Here is an 18,799-nt window from a genome sequence, read left to right as displayed (position 1 = left end):
ACAGTTTTTAAAACACAGAGGCCCAGAATAATATTTCAAAGGCCTGGATGAAAAGAAAGGTATTCACTTGGCACCAAAACTGAAAGGTGCCTCTGAATGGATCTTAAGGTTCAAGTAGGTACATATGGGAAAGTAAGCAGAAAGACAGGGTATTGAGGAGTCCGGGCAATTTATATAAAATCCACAATTTATTTCAAACAAAGCTAACACTAGAAAATATAATAGAAGTACAAGCTGAAACTTTTGAAGGTAAGACTAGATTGATTTATGAATAAAACCAGAGGTAGAACCTTAGCCTTATCTTGATTCATCGCTCTCTTTTCAAGTTCCCATATTCAGTCTATTGCCAAGTTATGTTACCCTACCCCCCTTACATTATTGCAAACCTATGGTCATTTCTCTCTGCTCACTAGTGAAAAGTCTGGTTTGTGCTCAGGTTTTCTCCTGCCTTGACTATTGCAGCCTTCTTATCTCTGATTGTCATATGTCAGTCCTATTTCTATCCATAAGTTTATGAATAAAATAATTTATTTATTTTAACCAAGAAATCTTACTGGCTTACTGTTGGTTTATAAGTTAAATATAATTTCAAAGTCCAATTTGCATGAATTCTGAAGCTTGCAAAGGTTGACTCACAATAGCTTGCTGTTATAGATTCCTTGTTGCAGGAGCTGATAGAATTGCCTAATGTGTTTATATAAACCCATACTTTTGGATTTACTTATTGTGCTTAGGTTTAAGAAAAGACTTATTGCCACTACAAGTTTGTATAAAATTTGCATTTTCTTACAGAACTTGTTGCAAGCACAACTTGAATAAACTTGAATTATTTCATCCATCTGGACTCTTAGCAAATTAAAACATGCGAAACTGATCTAGCAACAGGAAGCCATATGGCAGTGATTGATTTTCTTGAAGATTTCTCCATTCATTGCTCATACATGACTCAGCCTGGGCCACCGGGCCTATAAATTGCCTTTGTCATTTATATCTTTTGCCGAATATATTCTGGAACGACTAACCCTTACAATGTGTTCCAAATAATAAGACCTTTTGATCCTAGTATTTCATAACACCATTTCCACAGCTGAAGTTATCAGAAATACTGTGTAGTAGTATATACAATTATGGTAGCATTTGTAAATTTCCATTACTCACGAGTACTTGACCTCTCGCCTGACATGAAACTGCATGCACAGGAATAACCCCTTATATCCTATATCTCTGTTTTAGACTGAGCCAAGCATCCAGGTAGCACAAATTTCCTACAGGCTGGTGCTACTTTGCAGGTTGGGAGGATGGAGGCATGTGCCTGAACCTTGGCTGCAACATTAGTTCCTCCCTGTGTGTAAATGGCTAGAGTCTTTCCAGGAGACCCCAATATGACAGTTACCTCCATTTATCTTTCCATCAAGTTGCTTCTGTGCAGAAAATGGTACAATTCCTGTGCCCTCTATTTCACATGAGGCATGAAGTCTTGATTGCCAACAACTTTCCACCACATGTGCATGTTGCAAAATGTGTTAGTGGTTCATGACGAACACCACATGGGATTCATGTGGTTCACTACACTGAAGTGATGCCATGTATTAAAATTCTGTTTGAGTGTTTGGACATTCTTTCAAAAGCCTAGTATGCCTGCGGTTTGTTTCTCAACAACCCTAATTGCTATGTGATACAATTCATTCATTTCATTTCATTTCATTTCATTTCATTTCATTTCATTTCATTTCATTTCATTTCATTATTTTATTTTATTTTATTTTATTTTATATTTTATTTTATTTTATTTTATTTTATTTTTTTATTTTATTTTATTTTATTTTCTTTGGGAAGGAATGGCAGACTGGTAGAGATGGGAAGGTGTGCTTCCCCTGTTCGTTTCCCCCTATAGTGTTTTGGGGAAAAACCTTTAAACAAGCCATTGGCATATTGATTACAAAATTCTAACAAAGCAAAAAGCTCATATGACTCTTCCTATGTGATGTCTATAACAGCAAATGGGTAGAATGTATGCCTCAGGTGAACTCTTCAGCAATGTAGGCTTGATTGCTAAATGTGCTGGAGAGTTTTAAAAGAAAGTATTAAGAGAAGTTCCTTTACATGCACAACACATGCACAAAGTATATTTTCAAATTTATTTGACTCTTCATCAGTTTTTCAAGAGCTGGCCAAATCAAAACAACACCGAAACTCTTTCTTCTGCTGCTGAAAACCAGACTTTTGTGAAAGATCCTCAGTATTTTCATTTGTGCAGCGTCATCCTGCTTTTTGTGTGGAGGGGTAGTGGTTGGTGGGCGTGGTTTGGGAAACATCTGTTCTGCACCTCTGACCAATGTGAGCTGTCGGTTTGCAGACTCAGACCGAAGGATATAAATGACAGAGAGATGATGGTACTGAGTCCACTTTAAATACAAATACAAAAAAGCTACAAAAACTTGCACTATCCAATAATAGTGACATGTGACCAAACATGCAGACAATCAGTTACAAATTTGCTCTTAAAACTATTGGAGCAAACAGCAACTGTACCACTATATATGATAAGTGTGAGAAGATGTTTTGATTAAACCACAATATTCCAGTGCAGAGATTTTGACTCCATATATGCTAACAAAGGATGTACTTAATGCACATATTTTTATTACTGAATTCAGGGATGGGAAACTGTGGTCCTTCAGATGTTGCTGGACTCCAGTTCCCATCAGCTCAAGTCAGCCTTACCAGTGGTCAGGGAGCATAGGAGTTGGAATCCAGCAACATCTGCCCCCTGAGTCTTAAGAGGCTGGAATGTTGTTTGCAATAACATTCAGTAATGCATGGGTGTAGAGAAGAGAATCAATCAGGAAAAGTAATTATCCACCCAAATTGCTGGGCATTTAAGTAGATATTTAAACAGGCTCTCAACTCAGCTAAGCAAACCATCCAAGAATATTTTCATATTTGATCATTCAGTCCAGAGGGAATTTTAGCATAAATAATATGTTGTAAAAAGCTTGTTGATGGGATATAGTAATGTTATCTTGTTCCACCCTTGCACACTAGGGAGGATGAAGTCTGGATAACAGTCAACTTGAATTCTTACAGCATAACAGAATTAATTCAGCCAGCATTCTGAGGCTCCAACAGCTAGAGCAAAGCAATAGTTTGTCTGGTGTGAAAAGCTATAGAAAATGAAGTCCCTATTCGGACACGTTAGTACCGTAATTTAGAATCTAGCAACAATTTGGGATGTGAGTGAGATACGCCATACATATATGAAGTATATTCATGAAATGGACTGTGATTAAAACCCTCAAAATGGCACCATTTATCAGTGGACATAGCTCAATCTGAACTATTTCCATCATTAATGGGTTGGTTTTGAGATTTACGAACAATGTCCAAAATGTTTGTTTCATTAAATTTGTTTTGGACATACACAATCAGTCCGTAGTAATGGATATTCTTTACCTGTAAGTCAAGGAAATTAAATTTTGATTTTACTGGCCTACTGAAAGCTAGAAATGACAATATTTGTCAATTTTTTGAGAACTGTATGATTCAAGTTGTGATTAGCCAGTCATCTCTTTTGCTAAACAGATTTCTAATGACACAGGATTGATGGGGAATGTTTTTCTAAATGGGAGCTAATATTTGGGAGATCTCAGCTTTGAGAAGGTGACCTCTCCTCCAGCTGAGGGGAAGTGGTTGTTGAATGGTTATATGTGTGTCATAATAGAAGCAGTTTCTAACTGGAGCACAGAATTGGAGCCTAACCAGACATTACTTTAATAGCATAATTAGCAACCATATTTTTTAAATTGATAGTTGTGAAAGTGGGGTGATTTTTCATAAGGGTCACGGAAATTAGGGGAGGCCAGTTTTAAACTTCCGTCCTCAGTTGCAATCCTAATGAAAATCACATAGCTTAATATTTAAATAACAACAACTACCAAGCATAGTTGGCAATCACACTACTAAAGTAATATCTTGTTTGCCCCTTTATGGAAGGCTAAAAATATCTTTGGTTCTGTGTAACTCTGGGAATCATATGTAGGCAGGAGCTTTGCTGTTTGCCTCTCCCAACCAGCCAAATATTACAAAAAGCATCATAAATATATCTCTTCCAAAAAAAACCAACAACATCCAGTAGCTTCATAGCATCAAGGCCGTCAGCAGATCTCTTCAGAAGAATGTGAAGGACTATGCAGATGGAATAAGTTTGGTGTTCATTGACTCCTTTTGAGTTCTGGTTTCAATTTAGAAGACAACTGATCAAAACAGAAATCTGTCCTGTTCCAGTAATTGTCTCAGAATTGTGTTTCTCTCATATAAATAAATGGTAGCTGTTCATTGCTGCAGTATACATCCCCTCCATTATTTATGACAATGTCATTGACATCTCCACTTACAGTACTTAAAACTGTGCTGAATTTTTAACAGGCCCAACTGAAAATTCAAAGCATACCCAAAGCTCTAGTTCAGGCACAATGTTGCTTATTTAGAAGATACAGGTTGACTATATAATTGTAGAGGCATGCATTTTCATATAAGGAAGTGATAGGATAATTAACTTCCTAGAAAGAATTCACCAAAAACCCCAGACAAAGAAATAAAATTGTCAGCTCAACAGGAAAAACAGTCATCATAGAAACTTTAAAAAAGAAACAAAAAAACTTTTGCTCTTTTGATCCTTAACTTTTCCCACAATTTCTAAGTTTTATGGGGTTTTGTTTCCTTTACTTGGGATCTACTTCCTTGCCTAGATGTTTGACCTTTGCCCATTGCTTTGCTTCCTCCTTATGTCTGGAAAGCATCCAGTACACAAACATGTATATTTGTATTTGTCAATGAAGACTAAAATAGTTATATTTTAATCAAACTAGAATAATTAAAAGCATTACTGTTAGTCCCAAATTAAAGCCAATGTTAGAAAATGTTAGAGTCCACATGCTCATATTTCCAAGTTAAAACTTGTAACAACCAGTTTTATGTGGCCCATGTAACCTTCTTGATCCTCAAGAAATTATGAGTAGCAGAGTTTGGTACTAGAATTTAGATTTACCTGGATTTGTAATATAGGTCTGTGTCACCCAACCATATTTAAAAAAAGGTAAAGGGACCCCTGACCATTAGGTCCAGTTGCAGACGACTCTGGGGTTGTGGCTCTCATCTTGCTTTACTGGTCGAGGGAGCCGGCTTACAGCTTCTGGGCTTATTATGATAGAACATTGACAAACTGGCATTTCCTTAAAGAGAAATGCCTGTGGTCTTGAATGAAAGGCAGGGTAAAATGGACGGAAAGCAAATGACTACCACTATTTCTTTCATGGTCTACCACCACAAAGACCCTGTTTTTCAGCTGACCTATTCTCAGCTGAACTCTCTCTCCTTATTTTCCTTGTTGTTTTCGACAAGACTATCATACAGATACTATCACAACAATGGCAAAATTATAGTGTGGCAGGAGAACTCAGTAACTATGTTGGTGCTGATACCCAAAAATAGCTTAAGTTGTCATTGTGAGCCAGCATAAACAAACATTTTATGAAGCACTATTTCATTTTGCTCACCTAAATCAGAGCACTGCACAACTCGAAGGTGGCACTGGCAGCGGAATGGACATACTGGGCCTTGCAGTGGAGGATAAGTATCTGGAGTATCTGTAGTTCCAGAACCTGCTTCATCTTCAAGCATAAAATCAAACAAGCCTTTTTGGTGGAATGGCTTAGCCAAGCAAAGTGGCAGGAGTAGAAGGAAGAAAACGGCTACCTTCATGGTTTAGTTCATCTATTCAAGGTGGCAGCTGTGAATCTAGAAGTGAAAAAGAAGAAGCAAAGATTTGTAAATTGGTGGCATTGTGTTCATACTCATATCTTTCACATAATTATAATCGAAACAGTTTTTGGTGGAGTTGTGCTGAAGTGTGTAAATGCGATGGTAAAGGTAAAGGGACCCCGGACCATTAGGTCCAGTTGTGACCGACTCTGGGGTTGCGGCACTCATCTCGCTTTATTGGCCGAGGGAGCCGGCGTACAGCTTCCGGGTCATGTGGCCAGCAAGACTAAGCCGCTTCTGGCAAACCAGAGCAGCACACGGAAACGCCGTTTACCTTCCCGCCAGAGCGGTATCTATTTATCTACTTGCACTTTGACGTGCTTTCGAACTGCTAGGTTGGCAGGAGCAGGGACTGCTAGGTTGGCAGGAGGAACGGGAGCTCACCCCATTGCCGGAATTCGAACCGCCGACCTTCTGATCGGCAAGTCCTAGGCTTTGTGGTTTAACCCACAGCGCCACCCACGTCCCGATAAAGCATTACCCAGATATAATTTATGTAGAAAACCAATAAGTATTTATAAAACAGAGATTCACAGAGGAACACAGAGTCAGTTCTGTGCACAACTGTCTGGATAGTTTGATTTGACTTGTATTTATTAGTAACAAACAGTTGTGTTAGGATTCTGCACAAAAATTAAGGGAAGAATTATTTGCCAATTCTTAGTCAAGATAGCAAATGGACTGAATTGTTTTTTTCCCATTGTCACGGTTAGCCTGAGGCTGTGAAACTTATGATAGTATTGGGAAGGGAGGGATAATAATTCTGTTGATTTTTTTTTTAAGCCCAAAACTTGCCAGGCTGGCAATATCATGTGAAAGGAACCTTTAGTTGCTTAAAGTAAATCCTGTAAAGCATTTTAAGGGAAAATGTTGAATTTCAAGTTTGTTATTTTTGGCTTTCTTGTCTGTATATCAAAATATAGTCCAATTTTAAAACATCTGCCATAGTACTACAGGTGCCCCTAAAACTGATAAAAAAATGACAGCCAGGCACCTTACATCTAATTTTGACATTCAGCTGGATGGCATTTACCTGAAGTTTCAGGTTTCTCAAGGGGGGTGGGTGGTACAGGAAGAGGCAGGGCAGGACCTTGAAGCTCCTCTGCTGTTGTTTCTTGACTCAGATGCAATAACAGAAAGGATTGGGCTATCTCTGCTGTTTCGTAGTTGTGTGCAATTCCCCCCCCCCAGTTTTGTTTTTCTATAGTACATTTTTAAACTCAACAACATAGCCTCACAGATGTATGCTGCTTATTGTCAGCACCCTTAGGGCTAATTCATGTTATGATGACCACTCATACCATTGTGGCTCAAATGCTGTTTCCTCATATCTGGATCCCATCCTATACCAGTAACATCTGTCAAAAGAAACCACACAGGATGAACTGATGACACAGTTATTTCCCACACTAGCACTGCCAGAGTGGCATTGGTATGGAAAGAAACCATGTCATCTACTTGCTTGCTGTTTATAATTATTTCTTACACCATAAAACCCTGCTGCAGGGAAACAGCCCCCAGCCTGCATTGTCAGTATAGAAAATCAGTCCAGTAAGGAGGGTTGCAACTCATCCTGTATAATACAGGATTGCCCCATGTTTTAATGCACAATTTAACATCCTGTGTTGATTCAATACAGGACATTGTTTGTCCTGTATTTCCTGCATGTCTGTCCTGCTCTCTTGTTCTTGCTCTTTCTTGGCCAAGTTGGGGACCCTCTCCAAATGACTGCCTCCATTCCTACAGGGAAGGCATTGCTGGCTTGGATGGAGAAACCGCCTCTTGCTTCTTTCCTTTCTTTTTTTCTCATCGCTCCCTCTCTCATCCCGCCCCCAAGGATGAGCAAACAATGGGGCAAGGCTTTCATGTTGCTGCTTCCAATTCCCTTCAGCTCCAGGGTGGGTTGAGGCGGTCTTCCACAGAGCTGCAGCCTGGGAGTGCCAGGCCTTGTTTCTCAGGGAGCCAGAGGGTCTGAGTGGGTTTGGTCAGTGTAGACTAGAAGCCCCAGTTCTGAACATAATTATCTGCATGATATTTGAGAGAGGAGGGTGGAGGAGAAGTAGCTCCCCAGAAGGCTTGCTCCCCACCCCCTAAAATTTTCTCTCTCTTTCAGAAATTTAACATACTCCTCATCAGAATATGCCCACCCCATTTGCTTATTTTTTTGCCCCAGCCTACATACAGTAGTGCGTGTGTGTTAAAGGTCACGAATTTAAGCTCTGGGTAGCAAAGCACAGACGTATTTACACATCCATGTGCAGGCTAAAAATCCCAGAGGGGTTGTCCTGTTAGGCTGCAATGTAATGGATTGTGCTGAAGTCATTTCAGCACCAGGTGTGGGGGGACTTCACCTATCAATCTTGTCCCCATCCTGTCCTGTATTTTGCCAGAACAAAGGTGGTAATCCTACCAGTACGGCACCATGCCCCAAGTTACAAGGCCTCTACTGGAAGGCTCTTACAACTTAATGGAGAACAAACAGCAATGATACTCCACTGTGCATTCCCACAGATCATAGCTAACTGTAGGCTCTTTCTCCCAGCATGAACCAGGACAAAATCTTTTCAGTTTGCCATTATGAGGATGAGGATGACAAAGCTACTGTAGCAGAAGTTCTGTAAGATGGTTGCAGGTTTGTACAGTAGATCTCTTTGTAGTGAGAATGGGAGCAGAATTTTTAGTACTGAACTTTACTACTGAAGTCATTTGGGTGGTATTTTTATTTTTCTATGTAGGTGCGTGTGAATTAAAGCACAACACAATGAAGCAATGAACTTGGTTTTATTTTGACCTTAACCTTCCTCAAAGGAGTTCTGGTTTTCATATCATATATACCCTCCCCACCCCCACCCCCACCCCCAATATATTTTATTCTCATGATAGCCTTGTGAGGGAGGTTAGGCTGAGAGATATTAACTGGCTCAGAATCACCCAGTGAGCAAAAATGTGGACCCATGCCTCCCTGATTCAACCCAACACTTTAGAATGATACTGCACCACACTGGCACACAGGTCTCGAAGTCTATTAACTCTCTTGAAGTTAAAAGACCTTGGCATGTTTCCAGATTAATAGATTAATTATCTAATCCTGAGGAGTATCATAAGGGACAAATGTTCTAGCAAATCCAAATGTGAAACATAAAATAACATAAATGGTATTTTATTTCTTCTCCCAGTTAATCAGGCAAAAGGATGGTTTATATGAGCTCTTATTCCCCTGTTGCTAAAATGTTACGATTTTTTGAAAATATTTCTGTGCCTTAAATTAGAGTCTAGAATGAAGTCTGTAAGGGTTTTGTTTCGTTTATGAAACCTGTAATATTTTTTGGTAAATAATCAATTGATCCTATCGACCATTAGGATTCTCACTTTAGGGGCATAACTGGCACATGAAGAATGTCATGGTAATTCCATGTAAGTCATTGTTGAAAGATGATTTACAAAAGAGGCACATCCTTTGCTTATGTCACTTATGTCACAAATGATGACCCACATAATGTAAAAGGCATTTTTAAAAACCCCTGATTAACAATGATATTCTGAAAGATCTCAAAGGAACTGAAGTTCAAAGGAACTTCAAAAGAACTTAAATAAATCTGATGAACATAGCAGCCTAAAATAAATGAAAAAACTCTGTGTCTGCCAACTAACGATGGGCCTTATCCTTCAGTAATTGCTGGAGTATTCCTTCCACAACTATTCTGTAGCTGCAGAGAGAACGCCCCATTGAACCTTGTGAGACTTACTTTTGAGTAAGCATGCATAGAATTGTGCCATGTATTAGTTCAATCAGTTATTTCTGAGAACAGCAAATAAGGCTTGAGGTTATAGCGATTCTTTTATCGGATCAACTAACAGACAGTTGTAAAAGGCATGTAAATAAAAAACCCAGAATAGCCAGAAAAAAGATATACAGACAAACAGCAAAATAAACAAACCATATGGGGAGAAGGATTGTGAGATGATACATATATATTATATTGAAGGTGGGGATGGGTGGGGTGATTTAATTCTATACTGAATTATGCTGTGGTATTTCTTTCTAGGAGTTTAAATCTTACACAGCCTGATCCATAAATCAGTTGATCCAGAGTCCTAGGACTGAATATTTGGCGTAACTAGTTTGCAGAATAAAAAGATGTCTATACCATTTAGAAAATGGAGAGAATAAGGACTTTTCTAAAAAGAGAACTACTGCTCTATCTCAGTTTCATCTACTTCAACAGCAACTAATATACTGCATTTCTTTTCATAGCAAATACTTTTCTTAGAACAGATGAGGTAAAGAACATGCTACAGGGCACATTCAAGATTTTGAAAGCATGTTTATTTCCATTTTAAAACTGTATGGAATGCCTGCTTGTTTATCTTTAGTTTTTCCAGTCAAGAAACTTCTTGTCTTAAATATGCAATCGCTGTTTACATATGCAATATACCACTCTGCAGTGTTTAGAAAGATGTCTGCTACTCTGGGCAAAACATTCCTCCACCACCCCTTTAACTTAAAACAAATACCTTCTGGTTTTCAAACTACAAAACATGAAGTTTCTGTTTTCCTCCTACAACATCATATACTTCAAACTTTGCATTAGAGCAAGAAAATGCACAGCTGGAAAACTCGGAACATACAAATCCTTACAAAAATACAAAGAAATGGCCCCAAATGTAAAAGAATGCTAAGAAACGTCCACAGTTCTCTAGAATGCTCCCAAATAATGCAGATATAACAGTACTAAACATCTCTTTTAAAGCCACTTCTTTCAGGTTCCCTGTTTCTCCTAGCTTTTACAGAAGTTTTACTGTACTGGAGCAGAGTTCAGGATAATTATTGAAAGCCATACCTTTTAATCCAGGGATTTGCAAAAGGCGCCCTCAGAGCTGAGATGCAATTAAACTGAAATATTCAAGCCAGGCAGAAGAAGGTGCAGGTGTGGAAAGGAGGAGGGGTAGATTACTGCTCAGTTGTCTGTCACTTGGTGGAAAACCCTCCTGCGTCTTCTATTCCATAGCACAGTTAAAAAAGTAAGGTTTCCCTCAATGAACAGAATCCAAGCTGACACCCACAGTAGATCATATGGTAATGATATGTCTCCTGTATTGTAGCCAGAAACTTTATCAGCCCCCTTTCCCCCCTTATTTCTTTTTCATGTGTTCAGGATCCTAAGTGCTTTTACAGATCAGCACAGAATGCTTTGCTTGATGCCATTTTTTTCTTATTTCCGTCATTTTCTTTAAAAATCACATATTTAGTTAGATGGCTTTCTAACTTTGAGCGATCATTTTCTTTCATGGAAGAAAAATGTCTAGAGAGAGTGAGAGAGGCTTCTGGTTTACAGTAATGTATGAAACCCAAGGAAGTGGAAGGAAAGTAATCTCTCAAAGTTAGTAAAAAAAAAAAACCACACAGATTTACAGGAGAAAATACGGTAAATGAGTTAGCCTTAAGTCAAATATTTCTGCAGGTACCTTTTGGTTTACAATAGGAATAAAGTAAGCAAGCAGACATGCCTTTGCTGTGCATACATAATCCCATGATTTTGTACTTTTAAAAAACAAGTAGGACTGGAACTTGCAGTCTGTATCTTTATTAAGATACTAATGCATGGTGCAATCCAGTATATGTCTATTCAGATGCAAGCCCCAATGTGTAAAATGAGGCTTGCTTTCAGGTAAATGGGTATAAGATTGCAACCTTTTCTGTATGACAGAAATGGATCATACTGACAATTTTAAAAGTGCAGAACAGAAATAAAAAATACAAATAGGAGATTTTTAATAATACATTTTTACTTGTTTTGTGATCCAGGATTGCAACCGTTACATGAAACATTTTGTACAGATGTTGCACTGTGGCTTCTCAAACTATACAGGAGTTATACATATATGCTGTAGTGACGTCACCTACAGTAACTGGTGGTTAGAGCAGCCCATAATCCCATGTATACCTTGCAGTCAGGCCCATTAAACTCAGTGTGAGTTACTTCTAAACAAACTTGCATCAGACTGGGATACAAATGCCAAATGAACACATGGAGCTTCCTTCTGTTCTTACCTTTTCTGCTTAAAATATGTGGGTTTGAGTTGCCATGTTTAAACTTGTAACTTTCTCCCTCCCCTCAGGCTGCAACCAGGTGCAAATGCAATGTCAGTTAAAGGCTTTTTAGGACAGAGATAAGTTATTAGACTCGTAAGAGACTTTTAAATCTTACTTGCTTTGTATTCCTGAGACCAGAGACCTAAAAGTCATTAAGTTTGTTCTCATTCCTTCCTACCAAAAGTAGGATTTAAGAACAAGTCACATTTAGCACGACTTGATTGCAGTATAGGGTTCAAATCAAGGGCGTTGTTTTAAATAAGGCATGCTACTTAAAGTAATATTTTAGAAGTGCTATGAGGATTACTTATCCATCTTTTTAACAAAGCTGAGTCAATTTAGGCATTCCAGGGAGCTGATAGTCCCTTTGTGCTACCCACTGAGAACAATAGTTGGCAATTCTTTTCAGATGAGACATTGTGGTGTACATGATTGCTTTTGCCCTTATACATTTCAACCGTCTAGCAGAAACTAATCCTATTCAGATGAGCCACTCTTAGGTTCACTGACATTGCGATGGCTTCTTAGCAATTTCAGGTATTCAAATCCAGGTCACTTACTATGTCTGGTGCTCGGAAATGTTTGAAGCAAGACTTTTGATTGACAGGAGGTCAGGCAGTGGGTCAGTTCTGAACCTCCTCAGTTGTCACTTTTCCTTTAGGTTCTCTTTAACATCTTCCAGCAAAATTCTTGCACAAATAACTGAACTTTCTAAGTTACATGTGCAAGTTATTCTCTATTTAATGGGGCCTTTTCCCAGGAAAGAATGGAGTTTGAACAAATATCCTTCCTACCTCCTACTTTGCTCAGCCCTTGGAGCACTTTAAGTGTGCCTGAACTGGGACATTGACTCCCTAGCCTTCCCGCTAGTAAGTAGAGCACCACTGTCAGTGATGGTTAATAAAGAAGTATTCGATAGTTGCCTATGATGGAGGGGTTCATAGCATTAACACCCTAATAAAATCTTGCTTATTTCATAGCCACAGCCTTGGATCCCAGCAGAAATCAGGCATGGCTCTAATTCTCAGCTGCCCAGCCTACTTCTTGCTTCTACATCTCAAACACCTCAACTCTGGCTTTTGTCCTTCTAACAAACAGGCAGTTGAAGGAAGGGGGCCCAACCATTTTCTGTCTGGCGCAGAGACACTTCCTTTGTTACCTTAATGACCCATACTTAGCAAGCCATTACCAAGAAGCTGGCCTGGCTATTCCAGCTATTGAATCCTTGTTGGATCCAGGAGTTAGAAGAAACTCATACAGCCTACTCAACTACCCCCAACTCACAACAATATATTAGAATCCACAGTAAACTGACCACCCTATATGTGTGTGGCGAAGCTGGGAATATTTGTCAGAGTTCCTGGAATTTTCCAACTCTTTTGGAGAAAGCCCGCCAAAGGAAATTCTCAGAAAAAAGAAAAAAAATTCTGATAATTTTTTACTTTAGTTACTGTTGTTTGATCTACCTTCTCTTTCATGAATTTTTTGAATAGTCAGTGAATAAAACAACTATGATTTGAAGCTATGGGAAACATATTTTTTGAAAAGTGTGTGTTTTTGAACCCTTATATTGTGGGGTTTTCTTTAAGCGTTTGTGTTCCTTGGGCTCCCTTTGTATTTTATTTTTATTTTTTACTGTGTTTATTTGGAGAATCATGCCTGATTTCAGGGGGTTACAAGCAGGATGGGGGGGGGGGAGAAAGATGTCTGAGCAGGGTTGTAGGAGTAAGAATAAATGCACAGAGTAGAGGGATGAAGGTTAGTGGGAGCCCTTGTTTGATGGTCAAATGGACATGGCCCGAGTTGGTTAAATCCAGTCAAACTTGACTGTGGGGTTCAACGCTCATCTTGTTTCAGGCCGGCATTTCTCTGCAGACAGCTTTCTGGGTCATGTGGCCAGCACTTCTGGTGCAACTGGACACCATGACAAGAGCGAGAGCACACAGAAACACCATTTACCTTCCAGCTGCAACAGTACCTATTTATCTACTTGCACTAGTGTGCTTTCGAACTGCTAGGTTGGCAGAAGCTGGGACAGAGAAACTGGAGCTCACTCCGTTGCGCGGATTCTAACCGCCAACCCTCCAATCAGCAAGCCCCAGAGGCTCAGTGGTTTAGACCACATCGCCACTCGCTCCTGTTCTGAATTCCTTGGGGGAAGTGGGGGGATAATCAATGCTTTTTTTCTGGGGGGACGCAGGGGTACACATACCTCTAAACATTTTGTGAATCTAAGTTTGGCCTCATTGAGGGGCAATATTTCAATATGAGTAGGAAAATGAGAGTACCCCTAAACATTTTTTAAGAAAAAAAGCACTGAGGATAATCTTTTTAAAAAAATGTGCTATCTTAAACTACTCCTCCCTCCATGGCCCATTGTGATTTCTATAGCAAGTGAAGAGATGCCTCATAATGGTGCATGTGCGATATGAAATAGAAACTGGGAGGGCAGAGAGGCATTGTTGCTTTTTACTAATTGTTATCACTCCATTTTGTTTCTCAGGTCTTAACTAAAGCAAGTAGCATTTTTCTTCTGTAGTCCTTTCAAAGTCCTCAGGAAGCATCTTAAGAATGTTTCAAATTGAGAGAGTAAAGTTACTGATGTTAACACAATAAAACATGCACAAAATGTTTCCATTAAAAATACTGGAGACAGCATAAAGGTTCTACATTGGCTGAAATATTATTTGGACCTCAAAGGGAAGGTTTAGTCTGTCTGGAAACTTTTTTTATAGCTTCTCCTGTGAAATTACATCTGAAAAGCTCTTACTCAAAAATGAGACCACAAAATGTACTTGTGTTTATAATTAAAGCACTGAGGATAGTTAAACTGAATTGGCTTGTATTTCAGGTGTAACTTTGTTCTAAGAATGTATTTTATTTCATCAAGGAAAAATAGAATTGGGTTATTGCTTTATGACAAAGCTTTGCACAACTTTGATTCGTATAGCTTGGGGACATATTAGTTTAGTTTAAGACTTGTGTGGGCTTGTTTGATGTAAGAATTCTCTCCTATAAGAATTCTGCCTCCACTATAAAAAAAATGGATTTTGCTAACTCCTCTTCTTCCCACCTGGTTGTGAGCAAAGAGATTTTTTTTAATGTTACCTGATGAACAATAAATACCAGATTTTGATGTGTGGAAAGAGATAAACCATTGATGGGGGTGTCCCAACTGGAATTCTGTCCACCAGACATCTTCTAAACCTCATAAACTCCCTGCTCCCATAGGAACCTGCTTTTAAGATTGGCCTCAGAGGTCTTGTTATTTGTCCTGTCCATACATGGGATCAGGCATGAGACTCAAGGCCTTCTTGGTGGTGGCACTGAGATAATTCTGGAATCTGTAGTGGATAACTGCTGAGTTCCCTCTTTGTCCATCTTTAGATTAGGAATGAGCAAAAAATCACCTTCCCAAAGTCTTCATGTTATTTCTGGGTAGCAATATTAGGTTGGAAGCATTTTCCAGATGTTTTCTGGGGAGAAGTGGAATTCTCAGTTTGGATGAGAGTGAAAGCAAAAATGCTCAGAAAACTCTCTTCTGATCAATTTTGGCTCTATAAATCTTAAATGAAACTCTATTGTTAGTTTATATTGGTGGCTGAATGGGATAATAGAGGAAGACTGGAGTAGAGGCCAAGCCCGTTGCTTAGAGAATGATGGGGTTCATTGTGTAGCCCTAGTGCAAATGCCAAACTCTGTGAAACACCTAGTGATGTGGCCCAGTGATTCTTAAATCTCATCTCATCTCTCTCTCTCTCTCTCTCATACACACACACACTTCAGTTCCATAGCTATCTTATGAAACAGCTCAATAGCAGGTGTTTGTTTCTGAGGCAGGGACAGTTTCCTATTCTAGATTCACCTTACACCTTGTAGGGAGTTTGCATAGGCGCCGACTCCATGGGGCCTGAGGGGGCCCGAGCCCCCTCAAAAATTCATTTGGGGGGGCTCAGCCCCCCCAATAATTTAAGAAAATTATTACCGTAAATTTCGCTCTATAACACGCAGATTTTTTCTCCTAAAAAGTAAGGGGAAATGTCTGTGCGTGTTATTGAGCGAATGTGTGGTCCCTGGAGCTGACTCCCGGAGCGCAGGGGCAAAAATAGGCAAAAATCAGGCAAAAATAAGATCGGGCGGTCGGGCGGAGGGAAGGCGGAAGCTGCTACTTTCCTGCATTCTGCCTCAGGGTCTTACTGCCCACCCACTTCTGTTGCTGCGTTTGCTCAAACTCAACAAAGAGCAGGGAATCCCCTGCCCTCCTGGCAAGCAGAGGGTTAAGGAAAGGATCGAGTCGTTCCTTCTAATTCTTTCCTAGTCACACTGCGTGCCGGCTCCAGCCCACCACCTCCTCCTCTCCGTGCTCTAGGGACTCGCAGGTGGGAGAGAGAGAGAGAGGGCTGGCTTGGGGGGACCGGGACTTTTGCCTTCCTTTCCTCCCCCCCACCCCGTTAAACTCCTTCCCTGCATTCTTAGCCAGCTGCTTCTCCGCACACCCCTCTTGTGCTTCTTGTCCCTTCTGTGTTTTTCCTTCCCTCCCCATTTAAAACGTGGTGACAAAGCACGGATCCACATGGATCCTCAGGATTTTTGCATTGGGTCACCCCAAATTCACCATCAGATCACATTACATGTCCATGGCTACAGTCTGTACCAAAAAAATCACGCACCCACTGTTGCCTGGAGCTGCAATGGTGCAAAAACGTGGTTACAAAGCATGGATCCACAGGATCTTTGCACTGGGTCACCCCAAATTCACCATCAGATCACATAGCATGTCCATGGCTACATCTTGCACCAAAAAAATCACGCACCCACTGTTGCCTAGGGTCACAGTGGTGCAAAAACGTGGTTAGAAAGCACGGATCCACATGGATCCTCAGGATTTTTGCATTGGGTCACCCCAAATTCACCATCAGATCACATAGCATGTCCATGGCTACATCTTGCACCAAAAAAATCATGCACCCACTGTTGCCTAGGGTCACAGTGGTGCAAAAACGTGGTTAGAAAGCACGGATCCACATGGATCCTCAGGATTTTTGCATTGGGTCACCCCAAATTCACCATCAGATCACATAGCATGTCCATGGCTACATCTTGCACCAAAAAAATCATGCACCCACTGTTGCCTAGGGTCACAGTGGTGCAAAAACGTGGTTAGAAAGCACGGATCCACATGGATCCTCAGGATTTTTGCATTGGGTCACCCCAAATTCACCATCAGATCACATAGCATGTCCATGGCTACATCTTGCACCAAAAAAATCACGCACCCACTGTTGCCTAGGGTCACAGTGGTGCAAAATCGTGGTTACAAAGCATGGGTCCACATGGATCCTCAGGATTTTTCCATTGGGCTACTCCAAACTCACTGTCAGATATTAAAAATCTTTATAAAATAGAGAATTAAATACATACAGAATGTTAAATTTTCAGTTTCGAAATATTAGTACTAGTTTAGTACTGTATTTCTATATTACTATAGTACTGTAATTGTTATTTTCAAATACTTAAATATTTTTAGGGTGTAAGACCCAATTAAAGCCCGTTATTTACATACAGTATTACAGTATTTACATACAGTATTAGGCATACTGTATTAACTTTATTAGTAGAAGATCCCTCCATCTTTCATGTAAGTGACTGCAAGCAAATGTTCTGTCATGTGGAAGGTGATGCAACAGGGAGCAATTTAAAACATTCTCCTCGTGGTGGCTATTTTCCTATACAAAAGCCTTTTAAGAGCACAAGATAGGTGGGTACAGAAACATCCCAGGGTTAGGGTACATGTCTTCCTCTGGTTGTTTTGGACTCCAAATCCCATGAGCCCTAGGCAGCAAGATCAATGGCCAGGAATTATAGTTGTTGTTGTAGTCCAACAACAGAATTTTTTTTTAAAATAATATTTATTAAAATTTTTCATATAACAACAAAACAGAAAACAAAAATTAAAAAGCACAAAAAATATCCAAAAAAGAGAAACAATAAAAAAGACACATAATATTTATAGAACCTTATCTTCTTTCACCTTATTTCTGCGACCTCCTCCCCCCTCCCCTTCTTGCATTCCAATTTATGTTATCTACCCAACAAGTTCTTATACATTTCTCAATTAATTTTAAAAACCTTAAAAAACCCAAATTTAACTTAATCATGAACCTTTTTCCTAAAGTCAACCCAAATTTCCCTTCCACAATTTCCCTACATTCCATAAAAATCGCCAAAAATCACAAAAATTATAAAAAAGAAAAACATGAAAAACTTAGCAAACTATATTTAACAAACAAAATTTAACAAACTATATTTAAACACCCTTTGGATTCCCAAATCCCACCCTCCCATTCCCGGTTTGATCCCCAAATCAATATCCGTCAATCCATCAGTTCTCAGCCTGGATCCCAAACTTCTGAGGCTCCTAAAACTCTTTCCATTTCACTCTGCCGGATTTTTTGACCATCCTTTGTATTCAACACCAACTCTCAAGGAAGATCTGTCCCAATAATGACCAATTTTTTCTCAAGCCAGTCTCTAGATTTGAAAGTGGAGCTCAAATTTAGTACTTTAAGTTTTTTCAAACTGTATGTCCCAAAAGCTCCAACTTCCATCTTGCTCTTACTTATGCTAACAGGCCTCTGATCTGCCTTGATCTTCCACATCATTATAGCTTCATCCTCATCTTCCACCAAATTTTCCATCAAATCCTCGTATGTCTGCCCAACTGCAGCAATTTCTGTTCCAACTTCAAGGTCTTTTGGCTCCACAACAAAGACTTGTCCTGTTCCAGCAAGTTTGTTTACTGCTTCATTCAATGTTGTCACCCTTGTAGTCAAAATATTAGCCTGGTCCTTGATCTCTCCCTGTAATTCCAGAAGCTTTCCCAGG

The 18,799-nt window shown here is 39.6% G+C and overlaps 1 protein-coding gene and 1 long non-coding RNA gene across 9 annotated transcripts in view; one reads left to right on the top strand and one right to left on the bottom strand.

Moving 5' to 3' along the window:
• DCN (decorin) overlaps positions 1-10,906 on the bottom strand; it is a 29,915-nt gene extending 19,009 nt beyond the window's left edge. The window contains exons 1-2 of the mRNA XM_081878320.1: positions 10,662-10,906; positions 5,556-5,796 (exon numbers count right to left, since the gene is read on the bottom strand). Of these exons, the coding sequence (XP_081734446.1) occupies positions 5,556-5,760 (205 nt within the window). The 5' untranslated portion in view covers positions 5,761-5,796; positions 10,662-10,906. The remainder of the gene's footprint in view (positions 1-5,555; positions 5,797-10,661) is intronic.
• The window catches only part of LOC309351007, a 207,516-nt gene that overhangs the window by 60,708 nt on the left and 128,009 nt on the right, over positions 1-18,799 (top strand). The window lies entirely within an intron of this gene.

The sequence above is a fragment of the Podarcis erhardii genome (assembly GCF_964252035.2).
Source record: "Podarcis erhardii genome assembly, chromosome: 10".
In the NCBI taxonomy this organism is placed as follows: Eukaryota; Metazoa; Chordata; class Lepidosauria; order Squamata; family Lacertidae; genus Podarcis; species Podarcis erhardii.
This window is presented reverse-complemented; position numbering and strand designations above follow the sequence as displayed.